The sequence below is a fragment of the Myodes glareolus genome, chromosome 2, assembly GCF_982192425.1.
Source record: "Myodes glareolus chromosome 2, mMyoGla1.1, whole genome shotgun sequence".
Classification (NCBI taxonomy): Eukaryota; Metazoa; Chordata; class Mammalia; order Rodentia; family Cricetidae; genus Myodes; species Myodes glareolus.
This window is the reverse complement of record NC_142027.1, coordinates 96,111,656-96,137,128: the sequence shown is the minus strand read 5'-3', so window position 1 is coordinate 96,137,128 and position 25,473 is coordinate 96,111,656. Positions and strand designations below refer to the sequence as shown.

The 25,473-nt window shown below is 40.9% G+C and overlaps 1 protein-coding gene across 3 annotated transcripts in view; it reads left to right on the top strand.

Moving 5' to 3' along the window:
- The window catches only part of LOC125411936 (sperm-associated antigen 6), a 74,311-nt gene that overhangs the window by 5,433 nt on the left and 43,405 nt on the right, over positions 1 to 25,473 (top strand). For 2 of the 3 annotated variants that reach the window (XM_048452424.3, XM_048452423.3), the window contains exon 3: positions 11,717 to 11,883. The exons of the other annotated variant lie outside the window; for it this stretch is intronic. In XM_048452424.3, the coding sequence (XP_048308381.1) occupies positions 11,717 to 11,883 (167 nt within the window). The remainder of the gene's footprint in view (positions 1 to 11,716; positions 11,884 to 25,473) is intronic. 3 annotated transcript variants of the gene reach the window in all.

Genomic DNA, 25,473 nt, shown 5'->3' with positions numbered 1-25,473 from the left:
AACCTTCTTTGATGAGGGATGTGATTTACACTTGTCTGTAGTCCTAAGGATAAGAATTTAGAATGTCCTTAGGGATTATACTGATTTAGAAAAGTCTAAGATCCATGACCTCACTAACCCTAGGTAGTTGTCAGTGTTTACAGTACCAGGCACAATTTGCCCTGTGTTAAGTGGGTTTTGAGTTTAATTAGACAATTGTTGGTTACCGCCAAAATATGAATGCTGCCCCTGAACCTTCAGAAGTATCTTGCTGTGCTGGTCATTGTTGTGGGCATAAGTGTTACAGCTGAGTCATGACAACCATTGAATGTTTTCCTTCCTCAGCAGCTTGTATAGTGCCTTCAAGTATTGCCCAGGGAGGAGGCTTTTAGGTCAGTTCCAGTTCAAATCTTTTGAGTTCTAAGTCAGAAGTGCATGCTGTCCTTAGCAATGGGTATTTATTTACCTTCAACTTCTGGGAGGCAACCAAGGGCAATAACAATGTCCTATATTGTTTCTGTGTGCTGAGGATTTAGCCTAAACAACAGATCAAAAGGAAGTTTCTCATACCTGTACCCTAATTTATTAATTAGTTTATAGTTCCTGGGGTTGGGAGTATAACTTCCTTACGTTATACACAGTTAAATGTATTGTATATAAATTTAGATAAATATAATACAGTGATTCCCCACGTCTTTCAAGCATGCCCTGTTATTTATCCTTCTACTCCCTCTGCTGTACTGACTTACTGTGCAGTCGAGGTCACACTTCCAACATCTGATGATGCATGTGTATCACCACCCCTGACTTTCAACGTACATTTTTAAAAGCTAAAATCATTTTTTAAAAATTGGCTTTTTCCATGATTTTTTAAAATTGGTTAGTGAAGGCATCGGATATCATGTCACAAATATTTAATGGGAAGACATGCTTATTTATTCTGTAAGCTTTAAATGTTTTGCTTAATGCTTGTAGTTGGGCATAAAATTTTAGTCAAAAATTAATTCTTTATTTTATTTCGTAACATCTATGTTCACCATTTTTTTTTTCTGCCAGGAAACTCATGTGCAGAACTTAATTTCTGTGGAATCCCATCTGTATTTCTGATGCAGTTATCAGTGCCCATGTTCACCACATGAGTATATATTGTTATCTATTTCCATGTCTTTTTATGTGTGCTGAGAACTGAACCTGAGGCCTCTGTTATGTTATGGATGTCTTATACCATATATACTTGTCTTTAAAACTAAACTTTCTCTGATGTTTACATATAAACTGTCTCAAACCTTTTAGAGTAGGTGAAATATGTACAAAATAACGGATTGATTCTAACTGGAGGTGGATTTTGTGTGTGTGATGCTGGATATTGAATTTAAGCCTTGGCTATGCTAACATTGAGCTGCATCTGAAACCTCAGACAGAGTTTTAATTAACCATCTTACAAATATTTCCTTTGTAAATACTTCACACGGAGCCTCTTGCTTTCAGTCTGTCCCTCTTATTCACTGGTGGGTTCCTTCCTAGATATTCTATCTTCTGCTGACAGACGAATGCAGTAGCTATGTATTACAGAAGGGAAAACACATTAATAAAAATAGGCAAGACATGCCCAGAATTTTGGCCTCCCTAGAAGATCTTCAAATTAAAACAGTATTGTCTTTGTGGGGTGATTTTAGGTGAGGAAATTTTATCTTATTTATTTTAATGGGTGTTTTGCTTGTGTGTTTTTCTGTGCATCATGTACATGCCTGGTGCCCACAGAGGCCAGAAGAGGGCACTGGGTCACCCAGAACTGGAGTTATAGACACTTGTGGGCTGCCGTGTAGGTGCTGGGAATTGAACCCAGGTCCTTTGAAAGAACAGCCGGTGTTCTTGATCACAGAGCCGTCACTCCAACCTAAGAAGGAAGAGTTTGAATGACCAATATGAATTTCCTAAAGCTATGATAATAGTAGTTTCTGATACCTGGCATCTTGCACCTAAAATTTATTTATGAATGCCGTGTTATGTATTTTCTTTGGAACCGTAATTTAACTGTAAAGAGAGAAAAATTGTACACTGACTTTCACAAGTCTCTTCATTTGTCATTCAATGAATATTTATTACATCCACAAGATCGATGGGTACTCAGCCCTCATGACACTTGCGTGACGCTAAAAGGAATGTCTTTGTCCAGAAGGGGCTGGTTTCATAATGGAATTCTGTGTATACTGCTGTTATGTATTGATGTGTGTTTAAAGTTGCTGTGCGTCTGAAGGTAGCTTAAGCCAATTTGGAAATGAGAGGTACCGTTTAAAAGACACATCAAAGTATAAGTGTTAGCTCTCCTGTGTTTGCTAGAAATTAACCACATGCAACCACGTTTAGGCAGAGAGAGTATTTTGTGCAAAGGCATAAACACAAATGAAAAGCTGATACTGAACAGAAATGGTCGCTGTTTAGGTGTCACTTGTGAGTGAGGGGGACGCTGGAGAGGAAAGCAGGACTACTCACGATGTTTGTGTTTCTCTTGAGTGAATACACAGCCACCCAGGCTTGTAGTTAGAGGAATTGTTGGGTTCACTTTGTGCATTAGAGAGTTTACTGCCAGTCTTTCCCAGTTGCTTGGACACCAGCGCCATTCAATTGCAACGGACACACAACACAGAGGGAATTGTGATTCCTTCTGGAGGCTGAAGTATGTCAGATACTTGTGCTCACTTGGGGTATTATTAACTGTGGTAAGCAGTATGGAGACAAGGACTGAAGTTTGGGAAAGAAATCTTATGTGGAAAGAAACAATTAGACACATGAAACTTAAATGCTCATTTGATAACAATATAAAAGTCCATTTACTATTTCCATATGCAATTGTAAGCATACTTGAATCGTTTTGTTTCTAGTATAATGCAAACTTAATTTGAAATAACTTTTTAAAAATGTAATTCTGGGGATTGACCCTAAGGCCCTGTACATGGTAGGCAAGCATTGTATAACAAAGCTATGGTTGTATCTATAGCTTTGAGATAACTTTTATGTAATTGACATACTCTTTTAGTTTAAAATATCACGGGGAAATGGTAACAGTATTGATGGAGTGAAGAGCAGGGTAATTCTGTCAGCAAAATGAGTGGAGCTTTGAGTTGATGGAGTGAACGTGGAGCACAGCTCCGGCAATGCTAATGGCAGGAAAATGAGTTCCACAGGCTGAACCTTTGAGTGTATATTCTAAATCTGTCAGCTGTGCTAGACAATGGGAGAAACACACCTTAGCAACTGATGCTGCCAATAGTAGTATTTACCTCACAGAATTGAAGTGAGAATTAAGAGCGTTGATGCTAGTTAGTTTCTTAGGGAAGCTCCTAACAGACAGGAAGGCTACACAAATGTTTGCTGAATTGGTAAACAGATTGAGAACATGCATCTTTGCCATCCTAGAATAGTTGCTAGATACCAGGGAGAGCCACTGGTCTATGTCTCATCTATCACCTCTCCACACCCAGAAATCACACACCAGACATGGCAGGGAAAGGAAGGCCAAATAGGTTAGTTTATATTTGGACAACATGGTGCTGGTATGGATATCTGGCATGGGCCAGGATGGCTAACACTGGCTATCCAGGGGACTGTGAGTTAGAGTCAAATGGCTGATACTGGATGTCTGGGGAACCCAAAAGTAAGCAGTGGTGTGTGTAATTTTGTATAATTATTCCTTGCAACATACTACTTTTGTGTGATAAATATGGCCTTGTGATCACCTTCACCAGCCTGTCTCTCTGTAGTCCCGTGTGTGCCTATCTCCACTGTGGCCATATGCTGGTATGCATATGTTTCTGGCCATCTTTGTGAAGACCATGTATGTTGGCGTGTGTCTGTGTACCTGCTGCCATCTGCCTGCCTAGTGGTCTGTATGCCAGTAAATAAAGTATGACTTAGCCGACTATGGATCCTTGCAGTCTCTTCACCCTCCCAGCTCCCAGGACCCTTCTCCTTTCTTATCACTGGAACTTAAATGTCACAGGAATCCACTCATACCCAAACTACTATTGAAGTACTAGTCAGAACTCGGAGGGTATGAGGCTGCATGAGAATACATTTAAAAGCAGAAGCTAGATAATTCTTGTTCATAACAGTATCTTGATGGATGTAGTGCTCTTGTTAAATTCTCTGACAGCGGATTCTTTGTGTGTTTCTTTAGGACTGAGTAAAGCACAGCACTGTGTTACAAGGGACACAATGTCTTAGATCACAGGAAACCACAGCACTGTGTTACAAGGGACACAACATCTTAGATCACAATAAAGCACAGCACTGTGTTACAAGGGACACAACATCTTAGATCACAATAAAGCACAGCACTGTGTTATAAGGGACACAATGTCTTAGATCATAATTGACTTTATAATTATGACAGTAAAAATTGCTTCATGGGAAATAAGGCAAGTAGATGTGTTATACCAAATGTTTACTCACCTGTCTTTTCCCTTTTCACGTCATCCATTTTCCCCAGGGAGCATCTGCTTAAGTGCCATAGATCTCAACTTCGATGTCACTTTGTGTACCTCTGTGTGTCCCCCAGAGCCTGCTTTACTGTAGGAAAGCAGAGAGCAGTCCTTCTCTAGATGCGTACATTACAATGTATTGAGATCATTATTTTCTCCCATTTTTTAAAACAATCTCAATAAAGCGATTTTATTTTATATATCAATCTCAGTTCCCCCTCTGTCTCCTCCTCCCACTGCCTCCATCTTCTCCCCCATGCATTGACTCCGCAGAGAGGGTTAGGCCTCCCATGGGGAGTCAACAAAGGCTGTCACATCCTGAGGCAGGACCAAGGCCCTCTTTCCTGTACCTAGGCTGCTTTTTGTGCTTTTCTTAAGAGTCTGTTGAAATTAAACTGAAGTGTTTTGGACTAATTCTCTTGGCAGAGTAGTTTTCAGGACAGAGTAATATTGACTCTGTCGTGTGGTTGTTAGTGACCACTTTTAGGCAGATCTAGATGAAAGCGAGCTAGTGGGACAATTAGAAATGAAACCCTAATTAAGAAGGAAGTTGGCACCAGGGTCTGGGGTATTGCTATGATAGGCCTGACCATGATTTTGTTTGGAAGAATTTGGATTTTGCGGCTTTGGGTTAGGAAAATAGTGGAATGCTTTAAGCACAGCTTCATGGGTCACACTAGTAGGAGCCTGGAAGACAGTGGTGCTGAGGGTGATTTGACCTGTGGGGCCTGGCTCAAGAGGTTTCAGAGGAGAAAATTATTGATATATGGTCTAGAGATTGGTTTTGTGATATTTTGGTGAAGAATGTGGCTGCTTTTCACCCTCATCCAGAAAAATCTGCCTGAGGCAAAGTGAAAGCTTTCATTAATTACATTAGCAGAGGAAATCACAGTGCAGCTCAGTGTAGACTCTGTTGTATGCTTGCTAGTGTTCACTTTTTTCTTTACTTTTTATTGTTTTAAAAAAATCATTTTACATACCAACCACAGTTCTACCTCTCTCCCCTCCTCCTGCTCCCTGACACTTTGCCCCCACTCCACCACCATCCACTCCTCAGAAAGGGGAGTCAGCAAAGCCTGGCAACACTTGAGGCAGGACCAAGCCCATACCCCCTGCATCAAGACTGAGCAAAGCATCCCACCAAAGGGAATGGGCTCCAAAATCCAGCTCACGCTCCAGGGATAGATCCTGGTCCCACTGCCAGGGATCCCACAAACCGACAAAGCCACACAACAGTCACTGACATGCAGAGGGCCTAGGTCAGTCCCACGCAGGCTCCGCAGCTGTTGGTCGAGAGTCTGTGAGCTTCCATGAGTTCAAGTCTGCTGTTTCTGTAGATTTCCCTGTCATGATCTTGACCCCTTTGCTCATATAACCCCTTCTCCCTCTCTTCAACTGGATTTCTAGAGGTTGGCTTGGTGCTTGGTTGTGGATCTCTGTATCTGCTTCCATCACTTACTGGATGAAGGTTTTATGGTGACAATTAGAGTAACTACCAATCTATTACAGGGGAAGGCCAGTTCAGGTTCCCTCTACACTATTGCTAGGGATCTTAGCTGGGGTCATCCTTGGGGATTCCTGGGAATTTCCCTAGTATGAGGTTTCTCCCTAACCTAATAATGATCCCCTCTACAAGGTATCTCTTTTATTGTTCTCCCTCCATTCCCCTCCCCCCAACCATCCCATTCTCTCATGTTCTCATCCCCAATTCCCCCCTCTACCTCTCTCTACCCCCAGTTTACCCAGGAGATCTCATCTACTTCCCCTTCCCAAGGCAATCCATGCATTCATACCTCTAAAGGTCCTCCTTGTTACGTAGCTTCTCTGGGGCTTGGGATTGTATCCTGGCCATCCTTTGCCTTAAACCTAGTATCTGCTTATAAGTGAGTACATACTGTGTTTGTCTTTCTGGGTTTGGGTTACTTTACTCAGGAAGATTTTTTTCTAATTCCATCCATTTACCTGCAAATTTCATGATGTCATTTTTTTTTTACACCTGAGTAATACTCCATTGTGTAAATGTGCATTTTCTTTGTCTCTTCTTCAGTTGAGGGGCATCTAGTTTGTTTCCAGGTTCTGGGTATTATGAATAATACTGCTATGAACATAGTTGAGCAAATAACCTTGTAGTGTGATTGAGAATCCTTTGGGTATAATGACCAAGAGTGGTAATGCCAGGTAGATTGATTCCCCCTTACTCCACATTTCATATTTTCTGAGAAATTTTCTGAGAAACTGCCATACAGATTTCCAAAGCGACTGTACAAGTTTGGACTCCCACCAGCAGTGGAGGGGTATCCCCCTTACTCCACATTTCATACTTTCAAACATAAGTTGTCATCAATGTTTTTTAATCTTAACCATTCTGATAGGTATAAGATGATATCTCAGAGTTGTTTTGATTTGCATTTCCCTGATTACTAAGGATGTTGAGCAATTCCTTAGATGTTTTTTGACCTTTGAGATTCTTCTGTTGAGAATTCTCTGTTTAGTTCTGTACCCCATTTTTAAATTGGATTATTTTTTTTAAATATTTGTTATTTTTTTCCTTTTTTCTTTTTCCATTCAAATATTTTTTAAAGATTTATTTATTTATTTATTTATTTCTTATGTATACAACATTCTGCCTCCATGTATGCCCGCACACCAGAAGAGAGCGCCAGATCTCATTACAGATGGTTGTGAGCCACCATGTGGTTGCTGGGAATTGAACTCAGAACCTCTGGAAGAGCAGTCAGTGCTCTTAACCACTGAGCCATCTCTTCAGCCCCTCCATTCAAATATTTACACTTCCTTCCCTCCTCCCAATCCCCTTCCGCTCCCCCACACCCCTTCCCCCCTCTCCCACCCTGCTTGAGAGAGGGCAGGGAACCCTGCCCTGTGGGAAGTACAAGGCCCTCCCCCCTTCATCCAGGCCTAGGGAGATGTGCATCCACATAGACTAGGGTCCCAAAAAGCCAGAACACACCATAAAAACAAGTCCCAGTGCCTTTATCAATGGCTTCTCAGTCAGCCCCCAATGTCATCCACAATCAGAGAGTCTGGTTTGATCACATGCTCATTCAGACCCGGTCCAGCTGGATTTGGTGAGCTCCCAGGAGAATAGGCACACTGCCTCAGTTGGTGGATCAGTCCCTCACGGTCCTGACTTCCTTGCTTGTCTTTCCCTCATTCTGCCTTTCAACTGGACCTTGGGAGCTAAGTCTATTGCTCTGATGAGGGTCTCTGTCTCTATCTCCATCCACCGCCAGACGAAGATTCTATGGTGATATTCGAGGTTTTCTTTGACCAATGATCTCTATAGTACTTTCCTCACCTTCCATCTCTTGTATTCTGTTGGTTATGCTTGCCTCTGAAGTTGCCATTTGCTTATCCAAGTTTTCCATATCCAGAACTCCCTCAGTTTGGTTTTCTTTATTGCCTCTATTTCAGTCTTCAAGTCTTGATTGAACTGTTTGAACTGTTCTCTTCACCTGTTTGATTATTTTTCTTGGTTTTCTTTGAGAGAGTTATTGATTTCTTCCAATTTTTTGTTTGTCTTTTCCTCCATTTCTTTAAAGGAATTTTTTATTTCCTCTTTAAAAGTCTCCAACATCTTCATAAAGTTACATTTAAATCATTTTCTTCTGCTTCTTCTGGGTTAGGATGATCAAATCTTTCTGTTGTATGACCACTGAGTTCTAGTGTTAACATGTTGCTTTTTAGGTTGTTGAATGAATTCTTGCATTGGCGCCTTCCCATCTTTTCCTCAAATTGGTCCCAGCAGTGTGTCTGCCTCTTGGTCCAATCCTTGCAGTGGTTGCCTGTGTCTTTGAAAACTGTTCTTGGCCTGCTCTGTACTGTCATTCTTTGTGTCTCAGGGAGCCACTGAGGTCTCTCTTGGCCTTCTCTTCTTGATCTTGGTTTGATCTCTTGGTCCACTCTGTATAGTCACAGCTTGTGTTTCAGAGTTCATCTCTTGTTCCTCTCTCGTGTTCCTCTGTCTTGGTCCTCTCTGTGTAGTTGCAGCTTGTGTTTCAGCATTCCTCTGAGGTTGCAGGGTTGGGGCATGGGAGGACTTGGGGGCAGAGTGGAACTTGTAGCTTCCAGAGTCTGATGGATGGAGTTGGGGTGTTGGAACAGCCTACATGCAGGAGACTTGCCTTCTGGCTGGCTAAAGAAGCTGAGGCAGGGTTTGTCCCAGTATGGAAGTCCTAGAGAGTGGGCTGTCCCACTGGGTGGGTGATAACTCACCTCTTGATCCTTTCTGTGTAGTAGCAGACTGTGTTTCAGAGTTCCACTGAGGTTTCAGGGGAGATAGGAGGGTTTGGGGGTGGAGTGGGACTAGTAGCTTGTTATTGACTATGTTCTTACATTGGTATTTAGGCATCTGGATTTGGGATAATATAGGTCTATGTTTTTAATTCTTGCCTTTTCTTTGTTGGATTGGTATTTTGTTCCTTTGTTTCTATTTCTTTTCTTGTCTTCTGACTTAAGTGACCAAGGGTTCTGGTAATTGGCAAATCTTCAGATCCAATAGGATGTCTCCATTGATGTTTATCGGGCCTTGGGTGCCTAGAACTAGCCTGACCTCTTGTAAAGTCAAAGAAGTCTGGGCCTATGGAGTTCATTTTTCTTACTGATATTTGCTGTCCCTGTGCCTATGGCAGTCTTTATTACAGCATTTATTTGTATATTCTTTGAGTACCTTGATCACGTTTATTAATGCTTTTCTGAATTCATTATCTTGTACATCATCTAAGTCATCTTTGGGTATGCTATTATGGGAGTATTAATTTTTTGTGGAGTCTTATTGTTTTGGTTATTCATATTTGTATATTTGTTATGGGACCTAGGCACTTGGAATTAAGTCATTTATAGTAGTGTTTAATGTTATGACAGTCTTGCCCCTGCTTTGTTGAGCAGGTGTTTGAGACTCTGTTTCTAACCTTTAAGGAGGTTCATCGACTGTATGGTTCTTAGGATTCAGCCTGTCATCTATTCACTGTTGATGTTTGAATGGGTAATCAGAAGTATTCTCTGTTCATCTTGAGCCCAGTAAGGTTTCCAAGCTCAATAGCATTCCTTCTTTAAAGTTAGATGATTTTTGCAGTTAGTCCTTGGGAATCTGGAGGGAGGTGGTCAGGACAGTTGGTGCTTGTGGAGCTGGTAATGTGAGCATAGGATTCCATCAGAAGAGGAGTTAGTTATAGGAGGCAGCCATCAGGCAGACAGCATACAGTGGCACTCAGGTAGATTGTAGGGATGGGGAAGCTGGTGTGAGTGTTACAACTCTAGAGCTGCAGAGATTTCCTGACTTATTGGGAAGCCAGGCTATGCCTACAGCCCCAGTAGGGTAGCACTGGAGGGGTTGAGCTGCAGTAGCTCTGGAGGTAGAACAGCAATAGGACAGCTCAGCCCTGGAGCGAAAGGTGTCCTGACTTGTCAGAAAGCCAGGCTACCGGAATCTGGGGTGCAGTGGGTGATGGTCTCCCTGCATGATATACCCTGCAATCATGTTCCTCTTCTAGACATTCACTACAGCTGAGCTCTGCTCTGTTCCCCCTAGGGAATGTCCTAGCAGAGCTATCTCCTTCTTCTGCATCCCAGAATGCTACGTCTACTACACTTCTGCTGGGGCTAAAGAGAAGCCCCGGCAGAAGTGTAGCAATCACCTCCTGCTCTGGAGAAAATTGTTACTTTTTATGCTCAGCCGCCTTGCTCAGTCCCCATAAGGAACATCCCAGCGAGGTTCTTCTGTTCTGTTCTGCTCAACCTTGCACACCCCTCCTCCTCGCTTAAGGGAGCATCTCAGCGTGGTTTTTCTGTTCAGTCCCCTAAGGGACATCCCAGCAAGGTTCTATTATTCTGTGCTGGCAAATGAAGATCTTCTTCACCCAAGAGTCTTTTGAGGAAGAGATTTATTTGGGAAGAAGGAGTCCATGCTAGTGGCTGCCTCAACCAGGGTAGTGAAGGACAACCTGCAGTGGAACAGGCAGAGGCGCTTATATTGGGCTTCTTAGGGGTGGAGTTTTCCCAGGAAGAAGTATGATTCCGGGGACCCTTCTTGAAGTAGGGGTATGTGGAAGAGGTGCAGAAAGTCAGGTGTGGGCCACATGGGCCGTCAGGCAGGGGTGGAGTGGTTGGAGTAGCTTGTGTTGGTTTGGTTCCCCTTGCTCCAGAGGGGTGGTTTTTTTTAGTTAAAGGGATAGGTGATGTTTGTGGAGCAAGTCTCCTGTTTCTGTGTGGAGGAGTCAGGCGTGCACAGCAGGGATGAGTGTAGTTGGAAGGAGTGGGTGTAGTTGCTGGTGGGAGCCTACACTTCCTGCCTGTTGATGTGGGAAGAGGGAAAGGGCATTTGCCGGAGGTCGGTGGGGTTAGTAGCATGACGCTGGGGGTCCTATCTGTAGGAGGAGTTCCGGAAGGAGTGCAGGAAGGCAAGAGTCAGGCATTCAGTTATGGGGGCTGTATTAATTACTTTTCTATTGCTGTGATAAAACACCGTAAGTCAACTTAGAAAGAATCTCTTTGGGTTTGTGGTTCCAGAGGGACAACAGTCTGTGATATGAGAGGTGGACAGTAAGCAGCAGGCGTGATGCCCGGACTGGAGGTCACACCTCACAAGCCACTTCGAACAGAGCCATGAACTCGGAACTAAGGGTTCAGATACATGAAGCTCTGGGACATTCTCATGCAGACTGCCGCTGTGGCACATGCTATTAGCATATGCTGATATGTGCTGCCAGAAGGAGCATGAGATCATCAATATATTTTAAAAAGAGTTTGCATGATTTTGTATCTTGTCCAATTTCATACTAGTTATGTATCTGTACATTGTAGTGTCTCTCTTTGCAACCGAGGCTAGCTTAGAACTTGTGATTACTCTACTTAGCTTCCTAAGTGCTGAGATTGCAGACATACACTATGATATCTGGTTATTAGTTGTTTGTTTTTGCTGGAATTTTTACCCTTATTTTGTGTGTGTATATGTTAAATCACATGTTTGAAAATGTTTTATTTTATGTGTATAAGTGTTTTGCCTGCACATATGTATATATATCATGTGTATGCCTAGTTTCTGAGAAGGCCAGAGAGGACAGATCCCCAGGATTGGATGTTGCAGACAGCTGTAAGCAGCCATGTGGTTACAGGGAACTGAATGCAGGAACCCTGCAAGAGCAGCAAATGCTCTCAAGCACTGAGCCACCTTCCCAGCTCCCATGTTTTGTTTTCTAATAACAATTTTGCTGATTTCTGTTTTTCATAATTTAACTCAGGTGTAATGTCTTTGCTGAGGCCTCTTCTTCTGGATGTGGTCCCAACAATTCAGCAGACTGCTGCTTTGGCTCTGGGGAGATTGGCCAATTACAATGATGACTTAGCAGAAGCAGTTGTGAAGGGCGACATTCTTCCACAGCTTGTTTATTCATTGGCAGAACAAAATGTAAGAATTTTTTCAAAATTAATTTATGTATTTTTGGCTTTAGATAAAATATGACAATTTTGTCACACAGTTGTGGGTTTGAGGGCATTGGGATGATTATATTATTTTAATTTGGGTGTGATAGACAGCTTCTTTCCATCATTGTTAATTTTGGGCAGTATGTAAAAGAATTTTTGCAAAGCATGCATAAAGTGGTGTGTGTGTACATGGGAGCTTTGAACAGAGCTATAGGTTCTGTCTGAAGAAGAGTATAAAGACCCTACGTGAATAAACTCTTTCTGCCATCCTTATATGAAGGTGGTTAGTGGGAAGAGTAAGTCCTGAAGGGAGAGAACACCTTTGATGAAAGTTTTGATAAGCATTTTTTTTTACTAAGTAGATGAGCATTTCAAGTCATTAAATATACCCTCTGGATGTGTCCACCCCCACTCCATATGATGAAGTGTTTTTTTTTCTCTACAGTGTTGCCAATTTAGTTTATACAATAGTTAAGAATTTAAGCATTTTAAACCATCCATTACCCTCCATTAGTTTATCACAATCTAAATATGACACTAACTTTTCTTGACATCTTTAAGACAAAATTTTCTACTTGGATAATAAAACATAGCTCAACTGAAAAGTGGGCAAAAGTCTTGAATATTTTCCCAAAGAAAATCCATAAACAGTCAACAAGCATGTGCAAAGGAGCTCAGCGGCGTTAGCAATTAATACTAGAAATCAACTCTCAATGAGATAACTCCTCATATCTACTAAGATGACCATAATGAAAATAATAAAAAGGAAATAAGTATCAGTGATGATGAGAAAAATTGAAACCATATGGTGTTGGTTGTCACGTAAAACGGTACAGTTGCTGTGGCAAACCAGTTGTCAACATGAATACGATCAGTGTATTTACCATTTGATGGGGCTACTTTCTTTCCCATGCCATATCCAAAAGCACTAAAATGTTGTGGCACACGTTCAGACAGCATCACTCAGGGGTCTGTGTGTGGAAACAGCACAAAGCCATCAACAATTAAATAGCTAACAGACAGAAGCACTGATAAATGTGATAGTTATGATTTCAAAACCATTTTATCAGGGATCGAAAAGATAACTCAGTGGTTAGCTCACATACTCCACAGAGACTTATTCTTACTTAAGAATGCCTGGTCTTATCTTGGCTTGTTTCTAGCCAGCTTTTCTAACTTAAATTATCCCGTTTTTCTTTAACTACATTTTGCTTCTGGGCTTTTTACCTTTCTTTATTATATATGTCTTTCTTTCCTCCTTATACCGTGACTGGCTGTATGACTGTGTGCCTGGCCCCTGGTGTCCTCCTCTCTTTGTTCTTCTCTTCCCTAGATTTCTCCTATTTATTCTGTTTGCATGCTAGCCCTGCCTGTTTCTCTCTCCTGCCTTGCTATTGGCCATTAAGCTTTTTATTGGGCCAATCACGTGTTTTAGGCAGATAAAATAACACAGCTTTGCAGAGTTAAACAAATGCAACATAAAAGAATGAAACACATCTATGCATCACTAAGCAAATATTCCACAGCATAAATGAATGTAACACATTTTAAACTAATATTCCACAATTCTGTTCAGAATTGTTTTTGACTGTTCAGGGCTTTTTTTTCCTATTTACAAATGAAATTTACGATTATTCTTTTCAATTTTTTTAAAAAATTGCTTTGGATTGAATTTATAAATTGCTTTTGGTGAAATAGCCACTTTCACAATAGTCATGAATATAGAAGGTCTTTCCATATTCTTGTGTCTTCTTCATTTTCTTTCTTTGAAGTCTTAAGGTTTTAATTATAAAATATTTTCATTTCCTTAGATTTATTTCAAGTTTTTTTTTTGAGACAATTGTGAAGGAAATGGTTCCCTGCTTTTTTGGGTATGTTTGTCCATTTGTACATAGGAAGGCCTCTGATTTTTGCATGTTAATTTTGTAAATCTCTACTTTATTGGTTTATTACTGGTGGAGTATTTGCTTTTATGTATAAGATCATATCACCTACAAATAAAAGTAAGTTGACTTATTTTTCTACTAGTTTCTTATTCACTTTTCCTATTGATTTAGCTCAAACTTCAAGTACTATGTTGAAAAAGAATAGAGAGATTGTATATGTTGTCTTAGTCTTGAATTTGTGGAAATGTTTGAGTTTTTCATGATGTTGCTTGTGTGTTTGTTGTGTATTGCCTTTGTTATGTTGAACTACGTACTCTATATCCCTATACCCTCTAGGACTTCTATCCTGGAGTGATGTTGGGGTTTGTCAAAGGCATTTTCTGCATCTAGTGAGATGACCATGTGGTTTCTGTCCTTTATTTTGTTTATGTGGTGGATTACATTTATTTATTGATGTATGTTGTTGAACCATCCCTGCAACTCTTGGGTAAAGAGAACTTGACTAGGTGGATAATATTTTTATATGTTTTTAAATTTAATTTGCAAGTATTACATTGAGTTTTTTTGTATCTATGTTCTTTTTTTTAAAGTAATTTTATTAAATTATAAAAGTTTCCATTTACGCCCCTCTTCCCAACACCCTCCCACTCCCCCCCTCCCTCTCCTCCTCCCTCTTTGTCCCTAAAGGCAGTCAGGGTTTCCTGCCCTGTGGGAAGTTCAAGTTCCTCCCCCCTCCCTCCAGGTCCAGGAAGGTGAGTATCCAAACAGAATGGATCCCCAAAATCCAGTATATGCAGAGGAAACATGTCCCAGTGTCATTGTCAATGGCTTTTCAGAAAGACTCCGGGCCAGCCACATTCAGAGAATCCGGCCACATTCAGAGAATCCGGCCACATTCAGAGAAACTGGTTGGATCACGTCCTCGTTCAGTCGCAGTCCAGCTGGCCTTGGTAAACTCTCATTAGATCCGTCCCCTTGTATCAGTGGGTGATAGCATCCCTCGCAGACATTATTTCCTTTTTTCATTTTCTTCCTCTTTCTGCTCCTCATTTGGACGTTGGGAGGCTGAGTCTGGTTCTCCAATGTGGGTCTCCGTCTGTATCGCCATCCATCACCAGATGAAGGATCTATGGTGATAAGCAAAATATTCATCAGTATGGTTATGGGCCAAGGCCGGTTCAGGCACCCTCTCCTCAGTCCAGAGAACAATCTGGGGATCTCTCCTTGGACCTGGGATCCCATATATAATCAAGTCTCCTGTAAACCCTAAAATGACTCCCTTAGTTGAAATATATTCTTCCCTGATCCCATATTCAACCTTCCTTCCTCCCCCCCATCCCGGTCAACCGAGCTTTCTCCATTCCTCCCCTCCTCCCTCCTCCCTAACCCTCTCCCCTTCCAACACCCCTCCCACCCCCCCATGCACCCGAGGTTACCTGGGACTCTTGACTATTTCCTACCTCCCGGCAGATAGCTAAATAATCTTCATCAGGTTCGTCTTCTTATTTAGCTTCTCTAGGATCACGAATAATAGGCTCAAAACCTTTAATTATGGTTAGAATCCACTTATGAGTGAATACATACCGTGTTCCTCTTTTTGGGTCTGGCTTACCTCACTCAGTAAAGCGTTTTCTATGTCCATCCATTTGCATGCAAAATTCAAGATGTCATTGTTTTTTACCGCTGAGTAAAACTCTAATGTGTATATGTTCCACACCTTTTTTAACCATTCTTCTACTGAGGGGCACCTAGGCTGTTTCCAGGTTCTGGCTATTACAAATAGCGCTGCTATGAACATAGTTGAACAAATGCTTTTGTAGTATGTTCGGGAATCTCTAGGGTATATTCCCAAGAGTGGAATTGCTGGGTCCTGAGGGAGGTTGACTCCCAGTTTCCTGAGAAACCGCCACACTGATTTCCACAGTGGCTGCACAAGTTTGCATTCCCACCAACAATGGATGAGTGTTCCCCTCACCCCACATCCTCTCCAGCATAGGCTATCATTGGTGTTTTTGACTTTAGCTATTCTGACAGGTGTAAGATGGTATCTCAAAGTTGTTTTGATTTGCATTTCCCTGATCGCTAAGGAGGTTGAGCATGACCTTAAGTGTCTTCTGGCCATTCGAAGTTCATCTGTTGTGAATTCTCTGTTCAGTTCAGTACCCCATTTTTTAATTGGGTTAATTAGAATTTTAGTGTCTAGTTTCTTGAGTTCTTTGTATATTTTGGAGATCAGACCTTTGTCTGATGAGGGGTTGGTGAAGATTTTCTCCCAGTCAGAAGGCAGCCTTTTTGTCTTACTGACAGTGTCCTTTGCTTTACAGAAGCTTCTCAGTTTCAGTAGATCCCATTTATTCATTGTTTCTCTTATTGTCTGTGCTACTGGGGTCCTACTTAGGAAGAGGCCTCCTGTGCCTATATCTTGTAGACTACTTCCCACTTTCTCTTCTATCAGGTTCGAAGTGGACGGATTAATGTTGATGTCTTTAATCCATTTGGACCTGATTTTTGTGCATGGTGATAGGTATGGGTCTACTTTCATCCTTCTACAGGTTGACATCCAGTTATGCCAGCACCATTTGTTAAATATGCTTTCCTTCTTCCATTGTATACCTTTAGCTCCCTTGTCAAAAATTAGGTGCTCATAGGTTTGTGGGTTAATATCCGGGTCTTCTATTCGATTCCAGAGGTCGACTTCTCTGTTCTTATGCCAATACCAAGCCGTTTTCAATACTGTAGCTCCCTCCTCCAAAGGATGTCTGCTAGAAGATCACTGTCTCTTGCTCCCAGGAGTGTGGCTGAGCTGAGACAGAGCTTGCCTGTCCTCAGGCAGGCTCTCCAAGCAAAGGAAATGCCCCTGCCGGCCTGAGCCCACAGTCCAGGCCCAGCGTGCAAGGGAGCAGCTCTGGAGAGATCTTGTGGCCCCAGAGGGGAGGGGGGAAGGGAGGAAGGTGTACCTGGATAAAGGCTAGGACAGGATTCGGGAGAGCTCCGCAGGGAGGGCCCACCTCTGCCTGGTGACCAGAAAGTCCTGTATCTATGTTCTTAACGAGTATTAGAGACATCTGGATTTGGTATCAAGGTAATGATGACTTCATAAAAAGCATATTCGACAATGTTTCCATCTTCAGCTGGATTCTTTATTAGTTTGATGAATCTTAATTTTTGCTTTTCATTGGTTGTTATGGGTTTATTTTAATTACTTAGCTCATCTTGCTTTAATTTTAATATAATTTAATAACTTATAAATTTAAAACCTTATCAATTTCTCTTAGATTTTTCCAGTTTGGTGAAATATAGATTTCTAGACTATGTCTTTATGCATCTCTGAATTTGCTCAGCATCTGTTGAAATGTTTCCATTGTCATCTCTAATTTTATTTGAATCTTTTTTTATCTTTTTTGATTAATTTGTCTTGTTAATTTTTTCCAAAAAATCAATTAGTCTTCCTTTAATTGATTTTTTGTTTTTTGTTCCATTTTATTAATTTTAGCCCTGACTTTTATTATCTTTTATCATTTACTTTTTTGGGTACCATTTGTTCTGGTTTCCCAAGGCCTTTAAGTAACATTAAATTATTAATATGAGATCTCTCCATTTTTAAATGTAGGCACTTAACATTATAAACCTTCCTCATAAGGAAGCCTTCATTGTATTCCATAGATTTTGGATATTATGTTTTTATTTTTATTAAGTTCTAGGAACTTTTAAATTTCTTTTTTGATTATCCCCTTATGCAACTTTCATTGATTAGTGTTCCATGACTTCTTATACTTTCTGTCATTTCTACTATTGTTTATATCTAGCTTTGCTTCTTTGTGGTTAGACCTTAAACAGGATTCAATTTCATTTTTTTTTAAAATTTCTTGAGACTTGCTTTGTTTCTCCTTTTGAAACTCAGTGCCCCTGTGTTTGGTACATAGATTTTCAGAACTGTAATTCCTACCTCTCTGTATTTTTCCTTTAATGAGTATGCAATGTCTCTCCCTATCTCTTTTATTTTGTTTTCATTTGAAGTCTGTTTTGTCAGATAGTAGGATAGCTATGCTTGCTTGTTTTTTAGTTCTGTTTGCTTGGAAATACCTTTTCCCACCACCTATTTACACTAAAATGATGTCCATCACTGGTGAGGTGTGTTTTTTTTCTTGGGTGACACTGTTCTCTAGGAGACATGAACAATCATCTACTTATCACAGATAATGAACTGATGACAGACCAAAGTAAGTATATTATAAAGCCCAACTTAGTGAACCGATGACTTTTATTGGGATTACTTACAGGAATATGGGTGAGAGATTGCTTTGAGGGAACTTGCACTATAATTTTGGCCATTCCAACAGCCACCAGTGTGCTGGTTCAACACTTTTGAGACAAGACTTGAGGCATCAAGAAATTCTAATGAACCTTGATTAGTCCTGTGCTCTCTCTTCTGATTCCCTGTCCAGGACTGGTAATGCTAAGAACTCTTTTCTACTTCCCCCTTTCCTCTATTTTGTGGCACCAGTCAAGGTTTTCCTTTCATCACTATACCTGGTAATTATGTAAGTATATGCACTTTGGGGGTCTTTTAGGAGGAGTACTCCGATTGCCACATCTAATGCCTTCATTCAACTTGAAGAAGCTAGTTCAGTCATCACTCCAATAAAAGCTATCTTTGCAGAGTTGGAGCATGATAAAAACAGGAGGAAGAAATTGACTAGTCAGTGTAGGGTAGGAATACTCCTCCCCTAGAGGTAACTAGTTTCCTTGCTAAAAGCCAGAAGTATCATTAGTCCTCTTGACAGTCTCGTCCGTGCTAGAGATCAGAGATGCCAGAAATTTTTAGGGCTCTGATTTCTGATTTGGCTTCTAAGTCATTTTAGGGTTAAGTTTTAGACAGTAGGTGATGGGGGATATATTAGAGTAGCAAGAAAGTCCTACGTGCTGGTTGGTTTTTGTCAACTTGATACAAACCTAGATGTTTCTGGGAAAAGGGAATCTCAATTGAAGATTGCCTGGATCACTTTGTAGGAATGCTTGTGGGGTATTTTCTTCATTAATGGTTGATGTGGAAACATTCAAACCTCTGTAGGAGGGCTGCCCCTGTCTTCTGGGTTGTATAGAAAGCATTCTGAGCAAGTCATGAAGAGCAAGCAAGTAAGAAGCTCTCCTCCATGGTTCTTGCTCCTGCTTAAGTTCTTGTTCTGACTTTCTTCATGTTTGACTGTGATACGATATGATGCCAAACCAATTTCTCTGAAGATGCTTTTTGGTCAGTAGTTCATTATACATTATAGCAACAGAAGCCAAAGCCTATTAAGGGAAAATTTCTGATAAATAGAGTAGATTCTCTGACCTGTGTGGAGATCTAATGATCCAGCCAGGCCTTCTCCATCACCTCGCAAGGGGCTGCAACTTAGAAGGTGGACTTACTTTAAGCTGTGCTAAAGAGATAGGCAGAATAATTTATTCCATGTCTTAGGGGCTTTGTCTAGAGGCTCGTGGAGATTTCTGTACCAAGCAATTGCCATTCACTTATTACAACAATTTGTCTCTACCAGAGAACACAAATTTACATGATCTTTCCAGGTCTTGCCACCTCAAGGATTAGCTCTGATTGGTTGCTGGCTCTAGTGTTGGAGGCACATGGTTAGGCAAACTCTGATTCTCTAAAAACTAGTAATCATCTCCTGTAAAACTCTTATCAAGATTTAAGAAATGTCCCTCTGGGGATATCTGGTATTACCTCCTTAAATCAATATAAAAACTCTGTGACTTTCTCATTTGACAACAGAGCCTCCTCTGACTCTCACATTTCCATGATCTCATGAGGCTACCAGGAAAGAGATAATAGAAAGGGAGAAGGCTGGGATGTGTGACTGAATGCCTGTGGTTCAGGAAGTTCTAGGGTGTTGTTATCCCCTGAGGGCTCAGTGGCACTGGGACATTTCAGGGTGCTGTCATTTTGGCTTATGCAGTATGGTTCTATTAACCAAGATGGCAATGAAGTTCATTTGGCCTTCGTCATGTTGGTGATATCAGTAGCCAAGCTGCTGTCCATGTCACATGGTGGCTACAATCTTACTGGGATCACCAGCCAGGATGGTGACAAAGCCACATGGCTACTTTTGTTGGAGCTTAGCTTCTTGATAAAATAAATCCATCAGAGCACAGGCCTTCTTGGATCCTTGTGTCTCTCAGATTCAATGTGGAGTCACCCCCTTCTCTTTAAAGTGTTTATCTGAGTAAGGAGAAAATGACTTTGGTGTCATTTTGTACCATCCAAGCATGGTGTGGGCTGAGATTAGATAGCTCTTTGATGTTCTGTGTGGGAAAGAATCTTAAGTTCCTTAGAAACCAACTTTTCATAAATATTTAATCTTGACTTAAAATCTCTCTAGCCTTGTGCTTTTACCCAGTTAGGGAAGCAGCTGCTTGGAGAGCACATTCTCTAAGACAGTGTCAGGCCGTACCACACCAAGTGGCCTTCTTTTCTCTTTTCCCCAAAACCTGATTCAAAGACCCTCAGGTTATCTACAGAACTGTGAGGGAGAGGGGAATCCTGTGCCCAGAGAAAGAAGATATGGCACTAAATTAGGCATTATTTGGCTCCACCACATGACTATCAGTTAGCCTGAGCAAGAGAAAAGAGACTTTGGGGTTTTGTTTCTCAGGTAGGCAGAGCAGCACGAAGCTGCTTACAGCCCAAAGGAAGACAGACAGAGAACTTGCCTGTTTGTCCTCAGATGTGCTTGTGACTTTCCTTGTGCTGTTCTGTGCAGAGTTGCCTGGTTGATGTCATGCTTGCCTGGGCCTAGAGGGAGAAACTAAGAAACCTTTTGTCCTGGAATTGTTGCTTATCCAAAAGTGTCATTTGATTGAGACACTGGGGGTGGGTGTCACCAAATGGGCCATGGAACAATTATCCAAGGGAAGTGATCCAAATATTCTTTCAGATACATTTGAAATCCTGGCCAAGTTCCCAAATTGTTGGCAAATAATCTAGATTGAAGGAAACTAACAACTCCGGTGTTACACAGAGACAGCTGAACAAAGCAAAAGTAACCCAGCAATGAAGTAAAGAGGTTCCAAACTGGGCGAGCAAGTCCAACAAGGCAAGAGTTAACTTGGTCCATGTCCTAACACAGCATGGTGATTGTGTCTCATACATTGGTGGGAGCTAATCTCACAGTCTGACACAATAGACTAATCCATAATGGGCACAACAGGCGAGGATGTGAGATTTAAATGTCATCCAGGGATTGGGCAAACAGACATGGACCCAAGAACCACAGCATGCTGGGGACATACATTGCCGTCTCTTGATGTGCTAGTTATATTTGATAGAAAGGACCATTTCTCGCATGCCAACACTTTTGATTTCATGCAGTCTCGTTTGTTATTCTAGGGCTCTGTCCTGTGCTGCTGGAGTCCTGTGCAGGAAATTCTTGCCAATCCTGAGTGGATTCCCTGTGCTTTCCTCTGAAACTTGCAATGTGTCACATTTTAAAGAAGGGTTTTGGTCCAATTTGAATTAGTTTTGTGTGTGTAAAGGTGAGAGATAGAGGTCAAATTTAATTTGTTATGGCGTTAATTCAGTTTTCACAGGGCTGTTTGTGAGCTAGGAGTCTCTTTTCCTCTGTATACTTTTGGTACCTCTGTCAATCATTAGGTGGTTATATCCCTGGACTTAGGTGCCCCATCAGCCAAGTTCAGCCATCTAGTCTCAATAAACCAATTAAAGGAGCCAAAATAATCATGAAAAGCAGTAAAAACAGATATAGTCCATGTGTTCACATGTGGAACAGGAACAAAGAAATCCAGTTATTCCCCATCTCCTTTCAGGGTCCTGACACCAGGGTAGGCTCACATAGAGAGTAAGGAAGGGATTGGTGTGGTGGTGTCCCTCCCTACCACCGTCTTAGCCCCGTGTGTCTTTATGTGGACAATCTTTCCTGCAGAGTCTTCCAAAAGTTTCCAACCTTTTCCCAGGTGACCCATTTTCAATCTTTCTCTAGTAGATAAGTTTCTTCTCTGGAGACCCCAGGAACTTCAGTCATTCCCTTTCTCATCAGGAAATTCCTGGGGGAGTTCTAATTTCTTGAAGCTATGAAATGTGTTTCCATTGTATCTAATTTATTTTGTCAGTATCTTAAAGTTTTCAGTATAGAGGTCTTTCGCTTATTTGGTAAGGTTATTCCTAGGTACTTTTATGTTTTATTTTTGAGGTTATTATGAATGAGATACTTATCCTATGTTTTATCAGCAAGTTCATTACTTATATATATGAAAACTACTGAGTTTTGTAAACTGAATATTTATTGAAACTGTTTATTAAGTTCAGCAGTCTTCTGGTGGTATCATTAGGGACTTTTAAGGATAGAATCATGTCATTTGTTAATGGGGATAATTTGGCTTCTTCCTTTTCTACTTCACACACACACACACACACACATACACACACATTGATTTTGGAGAATTTAGTACAATGAATTTTGATCATATTCTTTTCCCTCCTTCAACTCCTCCTAACTCCTCCCCTACCTCCCTGCTCATCCAATGTCATGTTTTTTCTTTATTTTTTTCTTAAAAAAACACAAGCCCCAACTAAGACAAAACTAAGCAAAAGCGCACAAAAGCCAACGAGGACAATTTGTGTTGGCCAAATACTCATGAGCGTGCGGCCTTCCCTGACTGATGTACCTAGTTTCACTCCATTAAGGAAAACTGATTTTTATCCCTAACAGGTGTCAATTTCAAAGAGCTTCTTGTCCAGGGTGGGATTTTGTATGCACTTCTCTTTCTCCATTCTTGGATTTTGTGTGGCTTGAGATTATACACATTTTGTGTGTTCTGTCACAGTCTCTGTGTTCACAAGCGCAATAATCCTATTGTATCTGGAAAATGCCGTTTCTACCTCCTGTGGCTTTTGAAATCTTCCTGCTTCTCATGACATATGTTGACATAAAAACCACAACTCTCTTCTTAAATGGTTTAGGAGCACAGATTTAGATTTCCCTCAATTCCAGGTTCCAACGTGGCAGTATTTTCACAGCCTTCTTCTAGTTTTACAGAACAAAGTCATATCATCACAATGCATTGGTGGGGGAAAAAGAGACAGGAATGAGATGTACAGAGCTCTATTCCATATGTCTAAGTTCCTGTATCTGTTGACATTCTTAGCTCTTGGATCTAGTGTTCTGCTAAGTCAATAGCTTTTGTGGTGCTTTGAGTAAGGATTCCCAGTAGGCCCTCATATTTGAATGCTTAGTTCTCAGGGAGTGGCATTAGTTGAGAAGGATTAGGAGGTGTGGCCTTGTTGGAAGAGTTGGGACCTTGCTGTTGAGTTTTCAGAAGCCCAAGCCAGGCCCAGTGTTTTTATTTCTGCCTATTTATCAGGATGCACCTCTCAGCTATTGTTCCAGTGCCCACCTGCCTGTTGCTATGCTCACGGCCATGCTGATAATGGACTGAAACTGTAAGCAAGCTCCAATTAAATGATTTATTTCATAAGAGTTCACTGGTTCATTACTTACAGCAACAGAACAGAGACTAAGATGACTTATAAGGGGTTTTTAGTTATGACCACAATATGTTAGTTCAGTTACAGAGTGGGGCAAAGAATGACTGTTCAGAAGCTGAAACCTAGCCTGAGGTAAAAGCCTCTGAATCTGCAAAATTCCAGTCTCTCAGAATACCAAAATTCTTGTCAGTCCATCAGTCTCTGCAGACACAGATTCCTCCCAGGAGTTTTTTGTTCACAGCCAGATGCAACAGCTTCTTTTTAGGACTTTTTGTTCACACATATATAATCTCAGGTTCTTGGCCCCATTAGCACGGTCAGGGATGGGTTTCATCTCATAGAGTGGGCTTAAATAGAATAAAAAGTGGTTAGGTACACCCGTAACATTCGTACGACTAGTTTACAAGTCTGCATACCTTGCAGGCAGGACCTTGTTATAGCTTGCAGGTTTTGTAGCTGGGTGAGATTGGTGACTTCTCCTGCAGTGGTGTGTATGCATCTCCCAGCACCATGAGTGTAGTCAATAGGGATGCAGTTTCCAGTGGACTTTGATTTCTCCAAGCTCTATGCTATTAGTATGTGGTATCTTCAGCAATAACATCTTTACATTAGAGAGTGGAGGTAAAGCATTTGCAATAGCCTATAATGTTTTCAGGTTCTATGGAGCCACTAGGGCCAGTGACTCAAGATAATGTAACCAATTTCTGGTACTTGAAGTGTAAGTTGTAACAGATAATGTCTAACTGGGGCACTGTTTCTCTTACTACGTGCTCACTCTGTTGAAACTTTATACATACGCGTATATACAGTAGTAGGTTCCAAACAGCTTTTGAGAAGGGCACCAGGGTCAGCTATCCTTCCTTGAAGTCCCCTCCCCCCTACCTTCTCATCCTGCTCCTCGTTTAATTCTGGTCTAATCTTCCCTTGTCCCTGTATAGCACTGTGTTTGGTTCCTCTTTCCCTTCTCCCAATCTGGCCCCTTAACTACCGAAGCTCTGTGGATACTCTAAATGAAGTATAAGTCTAAAGTTTAAAAGCTCACATCTACATATAAGAAAAAATGCATAGTTGTTTTTCTGGCTGTGAGTTACTTCATTCAGGATGATTGTTTTTAGCCCTCTCCATTTTTCTGAAATTTTTGTAATTTTAATTAACACCTTAATTAAATTAATTATTTTTTAATCAAATTAATTAGATATAATTAATTTGATTAAAAATTAATTAAAAATTTTGTTTTGCATAACTATACCACATTTTCATTATACATTCATCAGTTGATGGACATCTAGGCCATTTCCAATTCCTAGCTATTATTAATAGAGCAGCAATGAACATGGATGAACAAGTATCTTTGTAATGCAATATGGCGTTCTTCGCATAGATGCCTAAGAGCGGCACACCTGGATCTTGAGTCCCATCTTCCTGAGAAACTGCCACACCGCTTTCCATGGCTGTACCAGTTTACACTCCCACCAGTAATGGATGAGAGTTCTCCTTATTCAACATACTCGTCAGTATAATAAGCTACAATTTGTTTTAGTGCTCTTGGCCGTTTTGTCTGGGGTACAATGAAATTTCTAAGTAGTTTTAATCTGTATTTCCCTGTTGGCTAAGGATGTTGAACATTAAAAATAAAGTGTTTCTCAGCCATTTGTGTTTTATATTTTGAGAGCTCTGTTTAGTTCTATACCCATTTAAAAAGGGGTTTATTTGTTTTTGCTACTCAGATATTGAGTTCTTTGTATATTCTAGGCAGTTACTCTATCAGATGTATAATTGGTAGTTTTCCAATTCAGAATGCTGTTTCTTAACACTGACTATGGTGTTCTTTGCTGTACAGCACCTTTCACTTTCATTGCATGAGGCTGGCACTACACCTTACTTAAAGAAATAGTGAAACACAAATCACTGAGAGTGTTAAGTCCCCCAATATGTTTAAACTTCACATAAACATTCTGTCGTATGAAACTTCTGCAACTCTCTCAGAATGGTTTTCTGTGTGGAAGGATGTAACTCTCCCATATTCACTTCGTGTTTTTTTGAGACAGAGGCTTGCTCTGTAATCCCATGTACTGACTGGTTTTGTGTGTCAACTTGACACAGACTAGAGGATCAGAGAGGAAGGATCCTCAGTTGAGAAAATGCTTCCACAAGGTTCATCTGTAAGGCATTTTCTCAATTAGTG